The following is a 16,345-nucleotide window of genomic DNA, read 5'->3' on the forward strand; positions in this document are numbered from 1 at the left end:
TTTGCTTGTGCTTTATTAAGTGCACAAATCCCTCATGCTTGGGGATTAAGTCAGTTTGTACATTTGTCTGATGCCTAAAAAGAGTATTTCCTTGGGTGTGTGCATGCTAAAAAGTTTGACCCAAAGGAAAGAAGATGAAACAGAAAAGTGGACAGAGGATATCCAGAAAAGTTTGGCCACTGGTTACCTTTTAATCTATTGGACATATGAAGAAATACAGCAGATTCAAATTGGCCACTAAATTACAGAAATTAAAGTAATATGTAAGATTTATCATTTACTGATTTCTTTTAAGAATATTTTAAGTACTTGTCATTTTTCCTATAGGGTCTCCAGGCGGCTCAAAAGGAGGCGCAAATTAAGGTTCTTGAAGGACGCCTTAAGCAAACAGAAATTACAAGTTCTACTCAAAACCAACTGCTATTTCATATGCTGAAAGAGAAGGCAGAATTGAATCCCGAACTTGATGCTTTGCTGGGTCATGCTTTGCAAGGTATTTTTGGCATTTTATAAAGGGGAAGTACTCTGCATGTCAGGATTGCTTTTCATGCATGTTGTAATAGATATTGTAGGACATTCGTTTTCTGAATAGATGCTGTATTTTAACAATTTACATATAAAAATATACACTTGACATGCATGCAAACCATTAAGTGTAATTAGGGTGACCAGATGTCATGATATTAGGGGCTTTGTTATATAGTCAACTGTATCCTATTCTCCCCTCCCCCACCCCCTCCAAAAAAATGGTGTCCTACTTTTTCCACACTTGCTGTCTAGTCACCCCAAGTGTAATATTTAAGTAGCAGTAAAATGAAGGATCAAAGGAGGTTACTATTACCACCATTTTTAAACTCAAAATGTACTGATTATTGTTTCTACAGAAATTTAATATGAACAATTTGGTGGTACTTAATCTTCTAAACTCAAGATTCTAAATATTTGTTCCCATTCTCTTTTCACATAATTGTACCTTTTGAAGGAGGTACTATGTCTGCTACAGCATCTATTCTACTTTCTCTTAGGTTAAACTATGAATAATATAGTTTAATGTGGGATTTTTAATGGCTCTGTTTTGATTGGAGTGTTGCTTTTTGTTTCCTTGTTGCTGTTATTTACACAGACCTAGATAGCATACCACTGGGTAAGTATGTTTAGCTTCCTGTGTACTCTACAGCTGCATGAGTTACTAATTGTTCATGTACACTAACTGGAGCATCCTAGAGTTTGTGAGTGTGTGAGCAGTTTGCATGTACTATTTTGTATACATACTCATTATCACACAAGCTTTAAAAACACTTTCTTTTAGTGACAACACTTAAAAAATTCCTAATAGTTTATTCTTAGAACTTATGAAGTTAGTGCAGCAAACATGGCTGTGGCTAAAACTTGTTCCTAATATATTTGTTTGAGAGCGCACAGTATGCTAAGATATACAGCTCAGTGGGTATTTCATTCCATTTTATTGTTGCTGTTATTGTGACAAATAATATTTGTATTTGACATAAAAATAACTTTTAACATGTGATTAATTTTTGACCTTTTTCAGATAACTTATCTTTGAACTTAAATACTTTACCGGATATGTATAATATACACTGCATAACAGACTATTTTACATTTTTATTCAAGTTTTAATTTGTTATGTTAATTTTGTGCACTTGGTGATCATTTTAAAGTGACAAAATATATATTAAGGTAAGGAATACCATTTTAAAATCCTCCAAACTGCCACATTATTGTGGCCACTGTCAATGAATACATCAGAAACACTTCATATTTCACAAAATACGCAGTTTCTTCTGTATAGTTTTGTAAAGTTTCTAATTATATTAAATTGTCTTTTACAAATTCCATGTGTGTCAAGGGAAGCATTTTATTCAATTCTGTAATTGTTCATAGCAGGTTTGTGTTTAAGGCGGCAGAAGTCCTCATCATTATTATAGGTCTATTGATTTAAACTGTCATAGCTTTGTTGGCTTTCATTGGCACTGTGACAGTTTTACATCAGCTGAAGTTCCACACCAACATACGGTATGTTGTTGCTTAAAGCTAGTAATCAGTCAGGCATGATGTCAAAAGTTATCGTAGCTTTGAATATATTTTTAATCGTTCAAAGGCATCTGGAACATAGTTCAGGCACTTTTCTAGAGCTGTTCAAAATCAGAATAGATATAGAGATCTTCTACAAGTAGGTAGATAATCTTAGAACACTTTGCACACGTACATTGTCTTGCAACACTCCTGTGACACAGATTAGCAGTAGTATTTTGATTTTGTAGTAAGGAAATAAAGTCATGCCAAGGTAAAGTTGTCAGGCTTTGAGCAAATAAGTGAAGACACATTTTCTTCTTCAGGTAGTATCCAAGGTTCCCTCTAAGCTGTGCGGTAGTACAGCCTTGCAGCTGCTTAATGAACCCCACTCAGCCAAAGGCTCAGGGCTCCATGTGCTGAACTGGCTGGTTGGGGAAAGGGCAATTCTCCTTCAGCTACAGCAGCAGCTTACTGCTGAGTACAGAGCAGGGAGTCTCTCCCAGCCAATAGCGAGCGTCCCTACTGGTTGGCCGAGAACTTGCTCCTCTGTCCTCAGCAGGAAGCTGCAATTGCAGCTGAGGAAGAGGTGTTTCTCCCCTAGCAAGGCAGCTCTGGGTAGGGCTCATCAAGTAGCTGCTGGGCCATGCTACCGCACAGCTTAGAGAAAACTTTGTCAGTGTCCCTATAGCTGCTGCATTGTAGATGTGTTTCCATTTCTGTTCTGCTGTTCAGAGAACTTCAGTAGCAGTATCTATCAGACCTGTACACACATCTCTAGTAGTGCTGAGCCGTGATGCTAGCTAATATACATGTGCTAACCTTCCTCAGTTTTTTCTCTATCACCCCTGGATACAGATGAAGTCATTAGAGGCATCAAGAAATGCCTCACTTGGATTATAAAACAAACATAAAAAGGAGTTAATGTAACATGACAACTCGATTGAATCCACAAACAAAGCTTTTTATTTTTTTGTTTGTTCATTTTTTTACCCACTGTATTTTCTCCCTCCTACCACACTTCTGATTTACTGGCCTTTATTTTGTAACATTCTCTTTCCACTCTTCTGCAGACTCATATTAATGAAATACTTATAGAAGGCTCTATGAAGCGTTGCAATCTAAAGAGGAATGAAAGGAGATCATTTGAAGTAGTATTCCAGTTACAGGCTGTCCCCGACTTACGCGGATCCGACTTATGTCGGATCTGCACTTACAAACAGGGCTTTTCTCGCCCCAGAGCTCGCGGGCAGTGGGACTGCCAAGAGCGCAGCGGTCCCGCCACCGCATCCTCCGGGGCGAGAAAAGCTGCTCCGGGTCTCCCTGGTGTGCTGGGGGGGACTCCCCAGCACGTCAGGGAGACCTGAGCAAAGCCGCACAGGCGGCGGACCCCGCTGCCCATGCGGCTTTGCTCCTTTGCCCCGGAGCAAAGCCGCACAGGTGGTGGGATCCCCCGCCTCTGTGGCTTTGCTCCTGTTTCCCTGCTGTGCACATACTACAAAAGCAATCAAGTACAGGCAGTCCCTGGGTTACGTACAAGATAGGGACTATAGGTTTGTTCTTAAGTTGAATTTGTATGTAAGTCGGAACTGGCTCCAAATTCAGCCGCTGCTGAAACTGATCAGCGGCTGACTACAGGAAGCCCTAGGCAGAGTTGCTCTGCCCCCCGGCTTCCTGGAATCAGCCACTGATCAGTTTCGATACAGCAAGGAGACAGGAGGAAGACACAGCAGGGAGACAGGAGCAAAGCCGCAGAGGCGGGGGACCCCACCGCCTGTGCAGCTTTGCTCCAGGGCAAAGGAGCAAAGCCGCACGGGCAGCAGGGTCCCGCCGCCTGTGCGGCTTTGCTCGGGACTCCCTGCTGTGCTGCGGGGGACTCCCCCAGCACAGCAGGGAGAAAGGAGCAAAGCCGCAGAGGTGGCGGGACCTCTGCGCCTCCGCGGCTTTGCTCGGGTCTCCCTGGTCTGCTGCGGGAAGAGGGGGGGGGCAGCTAGTGCGCCCCCCCCAGCAGACCAGGCTTTTGTTGCGGGACGCCTGGGGTAGAGCAGCTTGGGGTGCTGCCGGGTTGGTCCTGTGGGGACCTACCCGGCAGTGCCCCAGCTGTTCTGTCCCGGGAGTCCAGATTCAGCCGCTGTTGAAACTGATCAGCGGCTGATTCCAGGAAGCCGGGGGCAGAGCAACTCTGCCTAGGGCTTCCTGTAGTCAGCCGCTGATCAGTTTCAGCAGCGGCTGAATCTGGAGCCAGTTCCGACTTACATACAAATTCAACTTAAGAACAAACCTATAGTTTCTATCTTGTACGTAACCCAGGGACTGCCTGTATTTGATTGCCTTTGTAGTATTGATATTTTTATCCAATAGCTGAAGTTATATTGCTAAACAGAAGTTGAGATGCTTCACCTGAGTTTCGGCTGACAAGTCTTTGGTGATTGTAGAAGCATTTTTGGAAATGGATAATCTAAAAGGCAGTATTTATATTACCCCAATTTACTCACTACTGTATGTAATTCAGATGAGGGTTATCCTTCCTATTTCTTTCAGAAGTATGAACTTTGATAAATATGTAGATAAACCTGGGATAACATTGATACTAGAGCTGGTAGAGAATTTTTTTTATACAACTTTTTTTGTCAGAAAAATGCTGATTTGTTGAAACAGAAAGTATGGGAATATATGGGATTAGCTCAGAGTTTCACCAAGAGGTTTCTCAGGTCTAATGATGGAATTTCTAGATCGAAAGACTCACCCCACAGAGCTTCAGGGGGTAGCCGAGTTAGTCTGTTACAGAAAAAAACAACAAATGGTCTGGTAGCACTTTATAGACTAACGAAACATGTAAGATATCATCTACATGTTTCGTTAGTCTATAAAGTGCTACCAGACCATTTTTTGTTTTTTCACCCCACAGAGTCATCCAGTAGCTAGGGCATTGATGTGTCATTTGGTTCCGATTTTGGGAGCAGATACTTGAACTCAGATCTCCCAGCCACATTCCAGGTGAGTGCCCTGACCACCAGACTGTTGTTTGGTCTGGGGTTTGGAGATCACTCATGCTCTCCTGTTGGAGCTGACCTGCTGTGACTCCTTTAGAGCAGAAGCTCAAATCCAGGTCTCCCATATCCCAGGAGATACAGTAAAACTCCATTAGTCCGGCATCCAATGCTCTAGCACTCCTGATGGTCCGGCACCATCAGGAAGCTGGAAGTGCTCGGGGCAGCCAGACAATTGGAGCTGCTATGTGCCTGGCTTCCCTGATTCAGTCGCTGCTGAAACTGACCAACAGCTGAATGGGGAAAGCTAGGGGCAGAGCAGCTGGAGTGCTTCCGGGTTGGTCCCGCAGCGCCGAGGGGCGGTGCTACGGGACCAACCCAGCAGCACCCCAGCTGCTCTGCCTCAGGTGCCCCTATGCAGCCGCTACTGAAACTGACTAGTGGCTGATTCTGGAGTCAGCCGCTGATCAGTTTCAGCAGCAGCTGACTCGGGGATGCCTGGGGCAGAGCAACTGGGGTGCTGCCAGGTTAGTCCCGTAGCGCTGCTCCTCGGTGCTGCGGGACCGACCCGGCAGCACCCCAGCTGCTCTGTCCCAGGCATCCCCAAGAGCAGCTGGGGTGCTGCCTGGTTGGTCTCGCAGCACCGAGAGGCGGTGCTACCGGACCAACCTGGCAGCATCCCAGCTGCTCTGCCGCAGGCGTCCCGATTCAGCCACTGCTGAAACTGACCAGCAGCGGCTGAATCGGGGACATCTGGGGCAGAGCCAGACTATCAGAAGGGAGAGCTATGAAGGGTCTGGGGTAGCATCCCCCCAGCCCACCCCACCCCAGACCCCTCATAGCCCCCCCTTCTGATAGTCTGGCATATTTGATGATCCGGCACCTCCTGGGTCCTATAGGTGCCGGATTATCGAAAGTTTACTGTAGTTAAGAAAACACGTAAGGAAACATACATTTTCTCTTTTGTTGTGTAATAAAGTCACTTTAGATTGCATCAAAATAATATTTAATCCATGGGATTATTTGAAAGTGAATAAGTAAGGGACTTTATTTAAATATTAAAAATATTATTGCATTTTTTAAAAAAAGTTCCAAAGCAATACTTATTTAAAATGCAAAAAAGTACCACTGCCTTCTCACATAAAGTAACCTATTATATTGTTCTGTTATGTGTTTCTTTATCAGATTTCCTATTGTTTGTGTTTTTAAATTACATTGTTTATATTTTAATATTCAAAAGCACATAAATACTGGACTGGTTGACCTAATGTATTGTCTTGCATTGTTTGCATGCAAATTTGTTAACCTGATATTTATGATTTATTGTTACAGTGAATGATATGCATGCTGGTATTGTCTTATGTGAACAGATGTCAGTGGTACTGCATAGTCTCTTTTTTTCACTTAGTTTAAATAAAAAGTTTGTTGTTCTTTAGGAAGATGTTTTGCAATGTTAGAGGGTGATATAATTTCCCATTAAACTTTTATGCGTGTATACTAATGAAGTACTTGCTTTTGTCAACCTAATCACTGAAAATAATCCCCAGCTCGCTTGACTAAAAGAAACAGGAAAAGGATTTGCTCCAAATTAGGATGTTCCTTCCCATATCAGACTTATTAAAAAAGAAGAGCAGGAGAGAAAGCAATCATGTCTATTACGAATGCATTTCACATGACTCACTATTAATCATTTCTTTGTCTTTCCTCCATTTTTCCACAATTTCCCTTATAAATATATCATTCTGCTTCTTACACTTCATTGATGGTGCACTGCACAAATGTAGGGATGCTTTCTTGATGCTGTACTCTTAGGCTGAGATTTTCAAAAGAACTTAGCAGAGTGAGATGCCTAATTCTTACTGAAATTCAATGGAAATTGCTGATGAACTCTCATGAACTCTTTCGAAAACCACCACTTCAATATATATTTCCTCACTGGAAGAGAAATGTGGATGAATTAAATGTATTCAGTGTTTTCTGGGAAGTGGTGTTTAGCACTTAAAGTCCACATACCTCTGATGAATGGTCTATCTAATGTTAACTTTTTGGAAATTTTCTAGAAAATGTAGAAGATAGTACTGATGAAGATGCCCCTCTGCACAGCCCTGGGGCAGAAGGAAGGTAAGAGAATGCTGTAAATTGTATAAGTTCCCTTGTTTCCAGAAAACTAAATACAACTTTATATTGTTCTGGGAGGTATTAAAAGGAATGTTGTACGTAAGACTCAAGAAGTAATTCTTCTGCTCTACTCCGCACAGACCAAGTCTTCTAATAGGGCGGACTCACCACCACAGAGCCTATTGCTGGTCATTCTGGAAATTAACTCTCCAGAAGTGTGCCTTCCTTTAGTGGTGTTTCACTGCCACCATTTCTGCTGTTTCCGTGACATCCTCTTTTGGGCTTGACACTCCAGCTCTGTCCCACTCAGTCCTTTCCCTCTTCTGGTAGACCAACAGTCCTTAGTTCTGCCACTTGCCTCAGTGGCCAAGTGCAGTCTAAAGTTGAGCCCCTCACCTCAGGGGCAATCTGTAGTCTTGATGTTGACCACTTTCCTCATTGATAAGCGATTGCAAAGGGTGGGGAGGAGACTGGTGCCCACCCACTACTCCGGGTCCTGACCCAGGGACCTGTTAGCCATGTGTTGCATTCTCCTTCCATCTGTCTTCCTGGGCCACTTCCCCATAGCCTCAGCACCTTCCCGGTTCCTTGAATCAGGGGCGTCAGTCTGGCAGTCCTCATTCTAAAGCTCCTTCTTGCTCCCCTCACCCTGCCCAGCACTACTCTGTCTGTGTCGCTTTTTCTACAGCAGCCAGACCTTCTCCCTTGCCCTCCAGAGAGAGCTTGGCTACAGCTCTGCTGAGCAGCTCTTTTATATATGGCCCTCACTGGCTTTGATTGGCCAAATGTAAAGCATGCCTTTCCGTGGTTGGCTCTTTCAGTAAGCCCCTTCCTGATTGTCTAGGTTCTGTGCAGCCTCTCCAAGGCTGGCTTAATCCTTCTGCCTGTGTAGGGCAATTGCCTCACCACAGGCCTTAACTGGAGTCTTGTGTCTAGTTCTGCATGCCACATTTCAGGAAAGATGTGGACAAATTGGAGAAAGTCCAGAGAAGAATGATATAAATGATTAAAGGTCTAGAAAACATGACCTATGAAAGAAGGCTGAAAAAACTGAGTTTGATTAGTCTGTAAAAGAGAAGTCTGAGAGGGATGTAATAGTTTTCAAGTGCATAAAAGATTGTTACTTATAAGGGAAAGTGTTTATAAGGGAAAGTAGGAGGGAGAAAAATTGTTCTTGACTTCTAAGGCTAGGACAAGAAGTAATGGGCTTAAAATTAGGAAGGTTGCGATTGGATTTTAGGAAAAACTTCCTACCTGTCAGAGTGATTAGTCACCAGAATAAATTGCATAGGAAGGTTGTAAAATCTCCACCATTAGAGATTTTTTTAAGAGCAGATTAATCAGACACTTCTCAGGGATGGTCCAGATAATAATCAGTCCTGCCTTAGGTGGTCTCTCAAGATCCCTTCCAGTCCCATGATTCTAAGTAATTATTGATCCATTAGAAAATATTTTTAATACTGGTGTGTTTTTCATTTTACTCACAAATTCAGAAAAAAATCAAAGTAATAGAGAAAAATACTTTAGTTCTGAAAAATGAATTTGTGTTACTGTTCTCCTTTTAGTTCCTTGTCTTCGGACCTTATGAAGCTTTGTGGAGAAGTCAAGCCCAAAAGTAAGGTAAGAAACAGTGATAATAAGACTTGGAAAGCTCCTTCACTGAGAGTCATGCAAAGGGCTCTTTCATAAATGTTAATAAAGTAAGTCTCACAACAACACTGTGTCATAGTAAAGTATTGTTCACTTTGACTAATTCATCTGCTTTAAAGTGGAGTTTCCCTCTGGAAAGTAACTGTAAGTAGCACTGTAGGATTTTATGTTTGTCTTAAAATTTCCAGATCAAATTTGCTCAGTTTCAGGGAAAACTTTTTTTTTTTCTATTGCCAGCACTTCACTTCAGCACAGCACTTAATGATATGCGTATGCCTTATTGACACCAATGGGAATAAAGGACATGTTTAAAGTTAACATTTGCGTAAGTCTCTGCTGAATCAGGGTAGTAGAAGTGTTATTAAGGGTATGATTTGGTCTACAGGATCTTCATTGCAAGTGCTGATTAGGGATGTTAAATATGGGTTAATTGAATAGTCAATTAACCTCATTAATTTTTATCGGTTAGTCGACTATTCTATAGTCCCCAGGCAGCCCCTCTCCGGGGGGGGGGGGGGGGGGGAGGGAGGGTTCTGAGCTCCCGGACCTAGCATAAGCCAGAACTGAGCTGAGCTGCCTGTTCACCTAGCTCCTAAAACACTTTAAATGCAGAGCCACAGAAGGGATAGGTCCAGGACCCAGTGCAAGCCGGGACTGAGCTGGGCTGCTGGCCAGCCTGCTAAAAAATGTATTGGCAAGAGGTGCGGGGGAATGCGTGTAGTCTATAAGCTTTTACTTATTGGTTAGTTGACTATACTATTACATCCCTAGTGCTGATGCATTATTGAAAAAGGAATCAAATTTGATTTGATTGAACAAATTTGGTCTGGAAACTATTGATCCAAAATAGGTGTGGAGCCACCATTTTTGTCTTAAAAACGTAAGACCTGTGTTTTCAAATTTAGACATTCCTTCCCTGAGATGAACTCAAATCTTGGGAACAAAACAGAAGTTAGAAGTATATATTTAAAAGGATGCTCTATATTTTAAGAAGTTTTCCTTTTTTCATTTTAAAACTTTCTGAAGTTGTTTAGGCTTTAAAAATAAGTTGGTGTAGTAGTGTCATTATTCTTTGTGATTGAAAAGTTTAAGAAAATAAAGTTATATAAGTTATTTTCCTCAACTGTTGTCAGTAAAGAAATACAACTACTGGCCCTTTTTAGCAAGTATAGCACCATTCTTTGTGCCCTTTACTTTTCTGATCTTCAAGATGTTCACATTGTATAGTGGCTGTCAGTCGCACAACTGCCTCAGCTTCTTTCCAAATTTTGCACACAGGGATCATTTAGCACAGAAAAAGTTGTTTTTTATTGGAACATTTCCTTATGCTTTTAGGTAATTATTCAGCAAAGCATATTTCTCAGTGCTTTGCTGAGCATGGGTGGGATTAGTCACATGCTTATAATTAAACAAGCATTGTTAAACTGGATGTTGTAATGAGGTGGCCTGCCACTTTAAAGGCTGGAGGCATGGAGCTGGAACTTAGTCCTGCCTGTGTCACTTGAGATGAGAGTTTAATTAGTGGATCCCATTGGGAACAGGGAAGCTGCAGAGATGGGGGTTTTCAGTGGGGGTATGTCTACACAACAAAGTTATTCGAAATAACAGCCATTATTTTGAAATAACTTTACTAGTGTCTACACAGCCAAACTAATTCGAAATAGCAGAGCGCTTATTTAAAATTTGGTAAACCTCATTCCACAAGGAATAATGCCAAATTCGAAATAGCTATTTTGAAATAAGTGCTGTGTAGACACTTAGGGTACGTCTACACTAGCTCGTTAGTTCGAGCTAGGTGGGGTAATTAGGGCAAGCGGAGTTGCAAATGAAGCCCGGGATTTAAATATCCTGGGCTTCATTGCATGTTCCCAGGCGCCGCCATTTTTAAATCCCCCTTAGTCCGAACACCGTTCCCACGGCTACACGCGGCATGGGGTAGGTAGTTCGAATTAAAGGTCCTAATTCGAACTACCATTACCCCTCGTGGAATGACCCCACCTAGCTCGAACTAATGAGCTAGTGTAGACGTACCCTTATATCAAAATAGGGGGCCTCCAGCTTCAACCAAGAACTCTCTTCTCCCTCCCCTCTCCCCGGAGCCCTTAAAGGGATTGACTCTGGCTGCAGTGCCTGTGCCAGCTCCAAGCCTGCCAGCCCAGAGCCAGCAGTCACTGCCCCTGACCCAGTGGCCCCAAAACATGAGCCAGCAAGCCACTGGGAGCCAGCTCTTCACCACTCCCCAGGAGCAGTCTGCCAGCACCCAGGAGCCTGCCAGGGCCTGGAGAAGGCAGGCGCCTTCCTGGTCCAGGGTGGAGATCATGGACCTTATTCAGGTTTGGGGGGGAGGCCTCCAACGTCCACGATCTCCACACTAGATGGAGGAATGCTGCCGTCTATGGCAGGATAGCTGCCAGCCTGGCCAATAAAGGCCACTTGCGAACCCAGGAGCAGGTTTGCATGAAAATCAAGTTGGTCTGGCGAGACCTCCAACCCTGAGCTTCCCCTCCCCTTTCTTTCCCTTGCTTTCCCCTTCCAGCTCCCTCCTCCCAGGTTTCCCCCTCCCCTCTCCCACTCTCTCTCTTTTCCTTGCCCGCCTCCTTTCCCCAGTCTCAACAGAGTTTCATTCCCTCCCACCCCCAGTTTTGTTAAATAAAGAGAGTTTGGTTCATGAAAATACATGTATTTTATTTTACATCAGGAAGGGGGATTAAGGAGGAATGAGGCACAAGCCCCCAGTGGGGCAGACCAGGGAGGCTCTTAGTGCTCTCCCGCAGGGCCTCCTGCATACTGAAAGTGCAGCCAGGCTCGAAGCAACACATCCACGAGAAGCACTAGAGTGCTTGTTCTCTGGCTCCATGTTGCAGAGTGCTGTGGTGACCCAAGTGAGGGCAACCAGAGCATGCAGAGACAAATGCTTTGCTGTCCCTCATCCAGGTAGGCAAGGAAGCAGGGAAGGCTGAGAACCAGCTGTCCAGGGTGAGGGTGGGGGGGCATCCCTTTAAGCATAGGCCTCAGATAGCCTCAGGCAGCAGCCACACAAAGTAACTCCTGACCTGATGCCCTGTGGAACCTGGTTCCGGCCAGCCTGAAATGCGATTCAGCATCCATTCAGTGTGGATACACTATTTCGAAATAGCAAAATGCTATTTCAAAATGAATTTTGTGTGTAGCTGCGTTATTTCGAATTAGCTATTTCGAAATAAGATATTTCGAAATAACTCTGAAGGGTAGGCATACCCAGAGAAGACAGCCATAGTGAAGGTGGAATAAGAGATTTCAGCAGAGACCTGCTGAGGCAGGGAATGGCTGGTAGGAACAAGTAGACTCCATCAGGAAACCCTGACTTTTCAGGGAAAAGGCTACAGGAAGGAAAGACTTGGGGAATACTTGGGAGATGACCAGCAAGAAGATTGGGAGTAAGCACTTGGAGATTTGAGAACTTTTATTTTTGAATATTTTGCTAATAAATTTAGCCCCAGGGAGGCAGGTTGCTAATTCAGAAGAATTTGTTATGCCAGTTTAAGACATCCCTACAAATTTGGGAAATGCAGGTATTACCTCAGCACAGCAACCTGGGACCAGAAGAGGATGTTCAGGAGGCAACCGTTTACAGAGACTTATTAATTAAACAAGGCCCATATTCCCATAGCTTCACTCAGACAGCATTTTTCACACACTGAATGTGTGTGAAACTATCGACTATTGCAGAATAGTGATACTGAACAGGGTTACATTTCTTTTTGTTAGCTTTTTTAGAACAATAACGTTTATTGGAAGTGGCATCTCTTTATTTCCAGTGTCTTTTTCACACCATCTCCTTCCCTTTGTAACATCATGTCAAATCACTGTTTTTGTGCTCTTATAACTTGACCTTGGTCCCAATAATTGCTGTCACTGAAATCAACTAAATAGATTAAAAGCAAACTCCATGATTCAGTTTCCAAACGCAGATGACAGTTAAGTAAAACTGGTGTAAGTACTCAATAGTAAAAATTAAGTTGGCTTAAAAATATATCATTGACACGCTCTTTACCAATGGTCTTATGTTTTAAAAAGTTTACTATTTATTTATTTTAAATGCAGGCCCGCCGGAGGACCACTACCCAGATGGAATTGCTATATGCAGACAGCAGTGATTTAGCCTCTGATAGTAGTGCAGCAGACACCATTTTATCTGGCCCTCTTACACCTGTGGCAGAAGTGCAAGAGAGTGGAATGCATACCGATACAAGTGATACTTCTGCTAGGGAAAAAGACCTCATTCCCCCACCATCTGGCTTACCTTCTAAAATAGGCAGCATGTAAGTTTGGCCAAGCTGTACTAACTACTTGTTGCTTTTTAAAAATGCATGTTGCTAGTTTCTTGTAAGTTTTGGTGGACAATTGATTTCAGACTAATGATGTCGTATTCAGAAATCTGTTCCTTCCTCCATAGCCAAGCATATATATGCTGTCGTAATTCATATATTTTGAGACATTTTAACTCATTTTCTTTAGCAAAACTACTTCAGATTTGTTTGTAAATAGCGGGTGCAGTTATTCAGTACTTACGTTTTGTCAGTGATGTGTGAAATACAAATTTTAGAGAGAAGAATCTTTTGAGAAACTTCAACAAGACTTTAAAAAGATACATGTTGTGAACCACAAGTATAGTGTTTTAAAACAAACCAACTAGAAAATGTAAGTTTAAATTAAAGGCGGGAACCTAAACCTTAAGATGTATTTTATCTTTACCATGTTTAAAATGGAGCAGCCTAAATTTTTAGTATATTAAAACATTATCAATTTTAATAGTACACTATGAATAGTGCATATGTACACTATGAATTCTATCAGTGCTTTTTCAATTACAGTTGCTGAAGAATAATTTTTAATGATGGAAAATACCAGTTAATTTTATTAAACAATTTAACTTTGGGGACAAATCTTTTCTTACATCTTATATACTGCTTTTTAGATACTAACCCCACATTATGTCACATATAAGCTGAATGCATTTGCCACATTAAATAATAAGAAAAAAATACTAGCTATTTTTAGGTTATAGATCTGAAAGTAAGGCATTTTTCACTGGCTCCTCTTTCTCATATTTCCATCAAACCATTACTTTTTAATGGAAATCTGTACTGTTATGTGTACACCTGCTATTAGTTTTAACAGCTTTATATTTTTCTAGCATGCGCTTGAGGTGGCAGAAATAAACGGTAAAACACTGCTGACAGCAATTGTTAACGCATGCTTGTTGCTTTTACAAGTAGCGTATGCACAGAAGGAATGCTATTGGTGATGCAGGGGGGGAATGATGATCAGGGTGGGCAGAGAAACCTGCTTGTTTCAGAATTTAGTGAATGAGATAAGAATATTGGAGCTCCAAGATTTAATAACATCAAGTGTTATGACCTGGCATCCAAGGTTCAGGTAATACCATCTTTTTGTTTCACTGCATCTTCTAAATTGTATCCATTATGAAAGATAAATAGCAATGAAGCAAAATAAAATGATCTAAATTCAAACTTTATACCTATACTTTAATTACTATATACTTTATACTTTAACCTTTTTGCTCACTAGTGGACTTGACTTGTTTCTGAATTTTTTTTATGATAATTTTTCAGATGAATTTAGCAGATGAAACTTTTGTCTCAAACAGTTCTTAGTGACTTCAATATTGTAGTATCTATTTAATACTCCCCTTAGTTAGAACTTACATTAATTTACTTTCTACAATGTTAAAAATATTCCTGATTACTCTTCCAAATTATTGCTGATATTTATTGTTGAAACAAGATTCTTTCTTAAAATCCATCCGTGCTTCCTTCTGTATCCTGCAATAAAGTTGACGTAACAACTTTATTGCATCAAAATAGTTCCTACCTCAGCAGAAGTGGATGTCATTACTACTTTGTAGGATCATGCAGCTAAAATAGTGTTTGTGGGGGGAGAGGGGAGTAACACTATCTATTTACAAGAGATAGTTTTATAATCTACAATAGTAGGAGAAACCAAAGTAGTCTTGTAGTGTAAATTTTCTTTCTGTTGATGTTCACTTCCTTCAGGTTGTCAGAATATAAAAATCTTCTTTTCAGAGTTCAAGCTAGCTCCCATTGAAGTGAGGGATTTTTTCCATTTACTGCATCCCATCCTTAGTTGACATATACCCAGTCATTATGGGGATAGTTGAAATCTCCCATTATTAATGAGTTGTCTTTGTTTTGCACAGTGGCATTACCATGTCCCAATCATTCTTTGAAGTTTCTATGATGGCCATTATAACAATATCCTCATGCTAGGCACTCAAGTTCACCTGTCTTGATACACAGGCTTTTTACATTTATATACAATAACTTATAAAGTTTGTCTGCCTTCATGTGATGTAATTTAATAGATCTTTTTCATTTGACTGTTTCTATTCAGCTCCCACTTGTGATCAATTTATATTCTCTCCTCTTTACTAAGATATAGAGAATCCCTGTTACTAGATCATCTCCAAAGTGATCTCTCTATCTGAACAGCATGCTCCTCCATGCCTGTCATCTTTCTCCCAGCTCTTAGTTGAAAACTTAGTTATGATTTTTGAAAAAAAAAAATTCTGGCAATCTGCTTCTCTGGTGATTTAGGTGGAGCGTAGCCTTCTTGTATAGGCTTCTTCTTTCCCCAAAGGGTGCTTACTTCCTAATAAACCTAAAATCCTCCTCCCTACATAATCATCTCATTGAGATCTTACAGTTCTGCTTTCCTATATGACCGTAGGGTCATATGGTAGGGACGTAAATGGGTAACTGGTTAACCAGTGTCAGGAGCAGCCCTCTGCCCGTGGTGTGCCATGACTAGAGGGCAGCCCCAGCACTGGGATCCCACTTAGTTGGTTAGCCAGTTAAACATTAAGCTAACCTAATGTTTCACTGGTTAACTGATTAATCAGGATTTTACTTCCCTAACATGTGGAACTAGAAGTATTTAGTGTATGCTACCATGGAGGTTCTGAATGTCAAGCTCTTAAATTTAAATGTAAAGCTAAATTTGATCTCCAGCCTCTCTCTCCCATCTTACCCAGCGTGACCAGTACTGATGTGTACTAGGACTACAAGTGCCTCTCCAGCACTGCCCATAAGTCAGATTATACAAAATCTCATCTGATTTTTTTTTTAAGTTAAAGCCTTAAGTCCTCATAGTTGTGCAGAATTCCTTCCAAATGTGAAGTAAGGGTAAACCAATGCAATGTTATCTTCACGAGTCTCTGAGCAGCCTGAATCAATGGCTTATAGAGATGTGGGATTCTGCAGTTCCTATTTATCTGTCTGGAAGTTTAGTTACAATGACTTTGATGTCAGTATTAATTTTTGCATTGGTGATCATTTTAGTGGATGAGAGGAGGGTTTGGAAAGGAGGCTTGGGGAGTATGAGTTGAAAATTGCTTCCCTGAAGGAAATATGAAGGCAAGTCACAAAGACAAGGAACAGGGAAAGAAACAGAGAACAAAGAGAGTGGGAAGAAACAAAACACAGAAATAGCTATATTCCAAGAGGGGGCATATTGTTCCACTTTATGATACTGAA

General features: G+C 41.6%; 1 protein-coding gene across 13 annotated transcripts in view; it reads left to right on the plus strand.

Moving 5' to 3' along the window:
• Positions 1 to 16,345, plus strand: part of KIF21A (kinesin family member 21A) — a 152,656-nt gene that overhangs the window by 102,587 nt on the left and 33,724 nt on the right. For 9 of the 13 annotated variants that reach the window (XM_075927522.1, XM_075927460.1, XM_075927474.1 and 6 more), the window contains 5 exons: positions 328 to 493; positions 1,124 to 1,144; positions 7,082 to 7,142; positions 8,705 to 8,759; positions 12,873 to 13,090. In XM_075927522.1, coding sequence (XP_075783637.1) covers positions 328 to 493; positions 1,124 to 1,144; positions 7,082 to 7,142; positions 8,705 to 8,759; positions 12,873 to 13,090 — 521 coding nt within the window. The remainder of the gene's footprint in view (positions 1 to 327; positions 494 to 1,123; positions 1,145 to 7,081; positions 7,143 to 8,704; positions 8,760 to 12,872; positions 13,091 to 16,345) is intronic. The other 4 variants (XM_075927465.1, XM_075927480.1, XM_075927489.1 and 1 more) reach the window with 1 other exon arrangement.

Source organism: Pelodiscus sinensis, chromosome 1, assembly GCF_049634645.1.
Source record: "Pelodiscus sinensis isolate JC-2024 chromosome 1, ASM4963464v1, whole genome shotgun sequence".
NCBI lineage: Eukaryota > Metazoa > Chordata > Testudines > Trionychidae > Pelodiscus > Pelodiscus sinensis.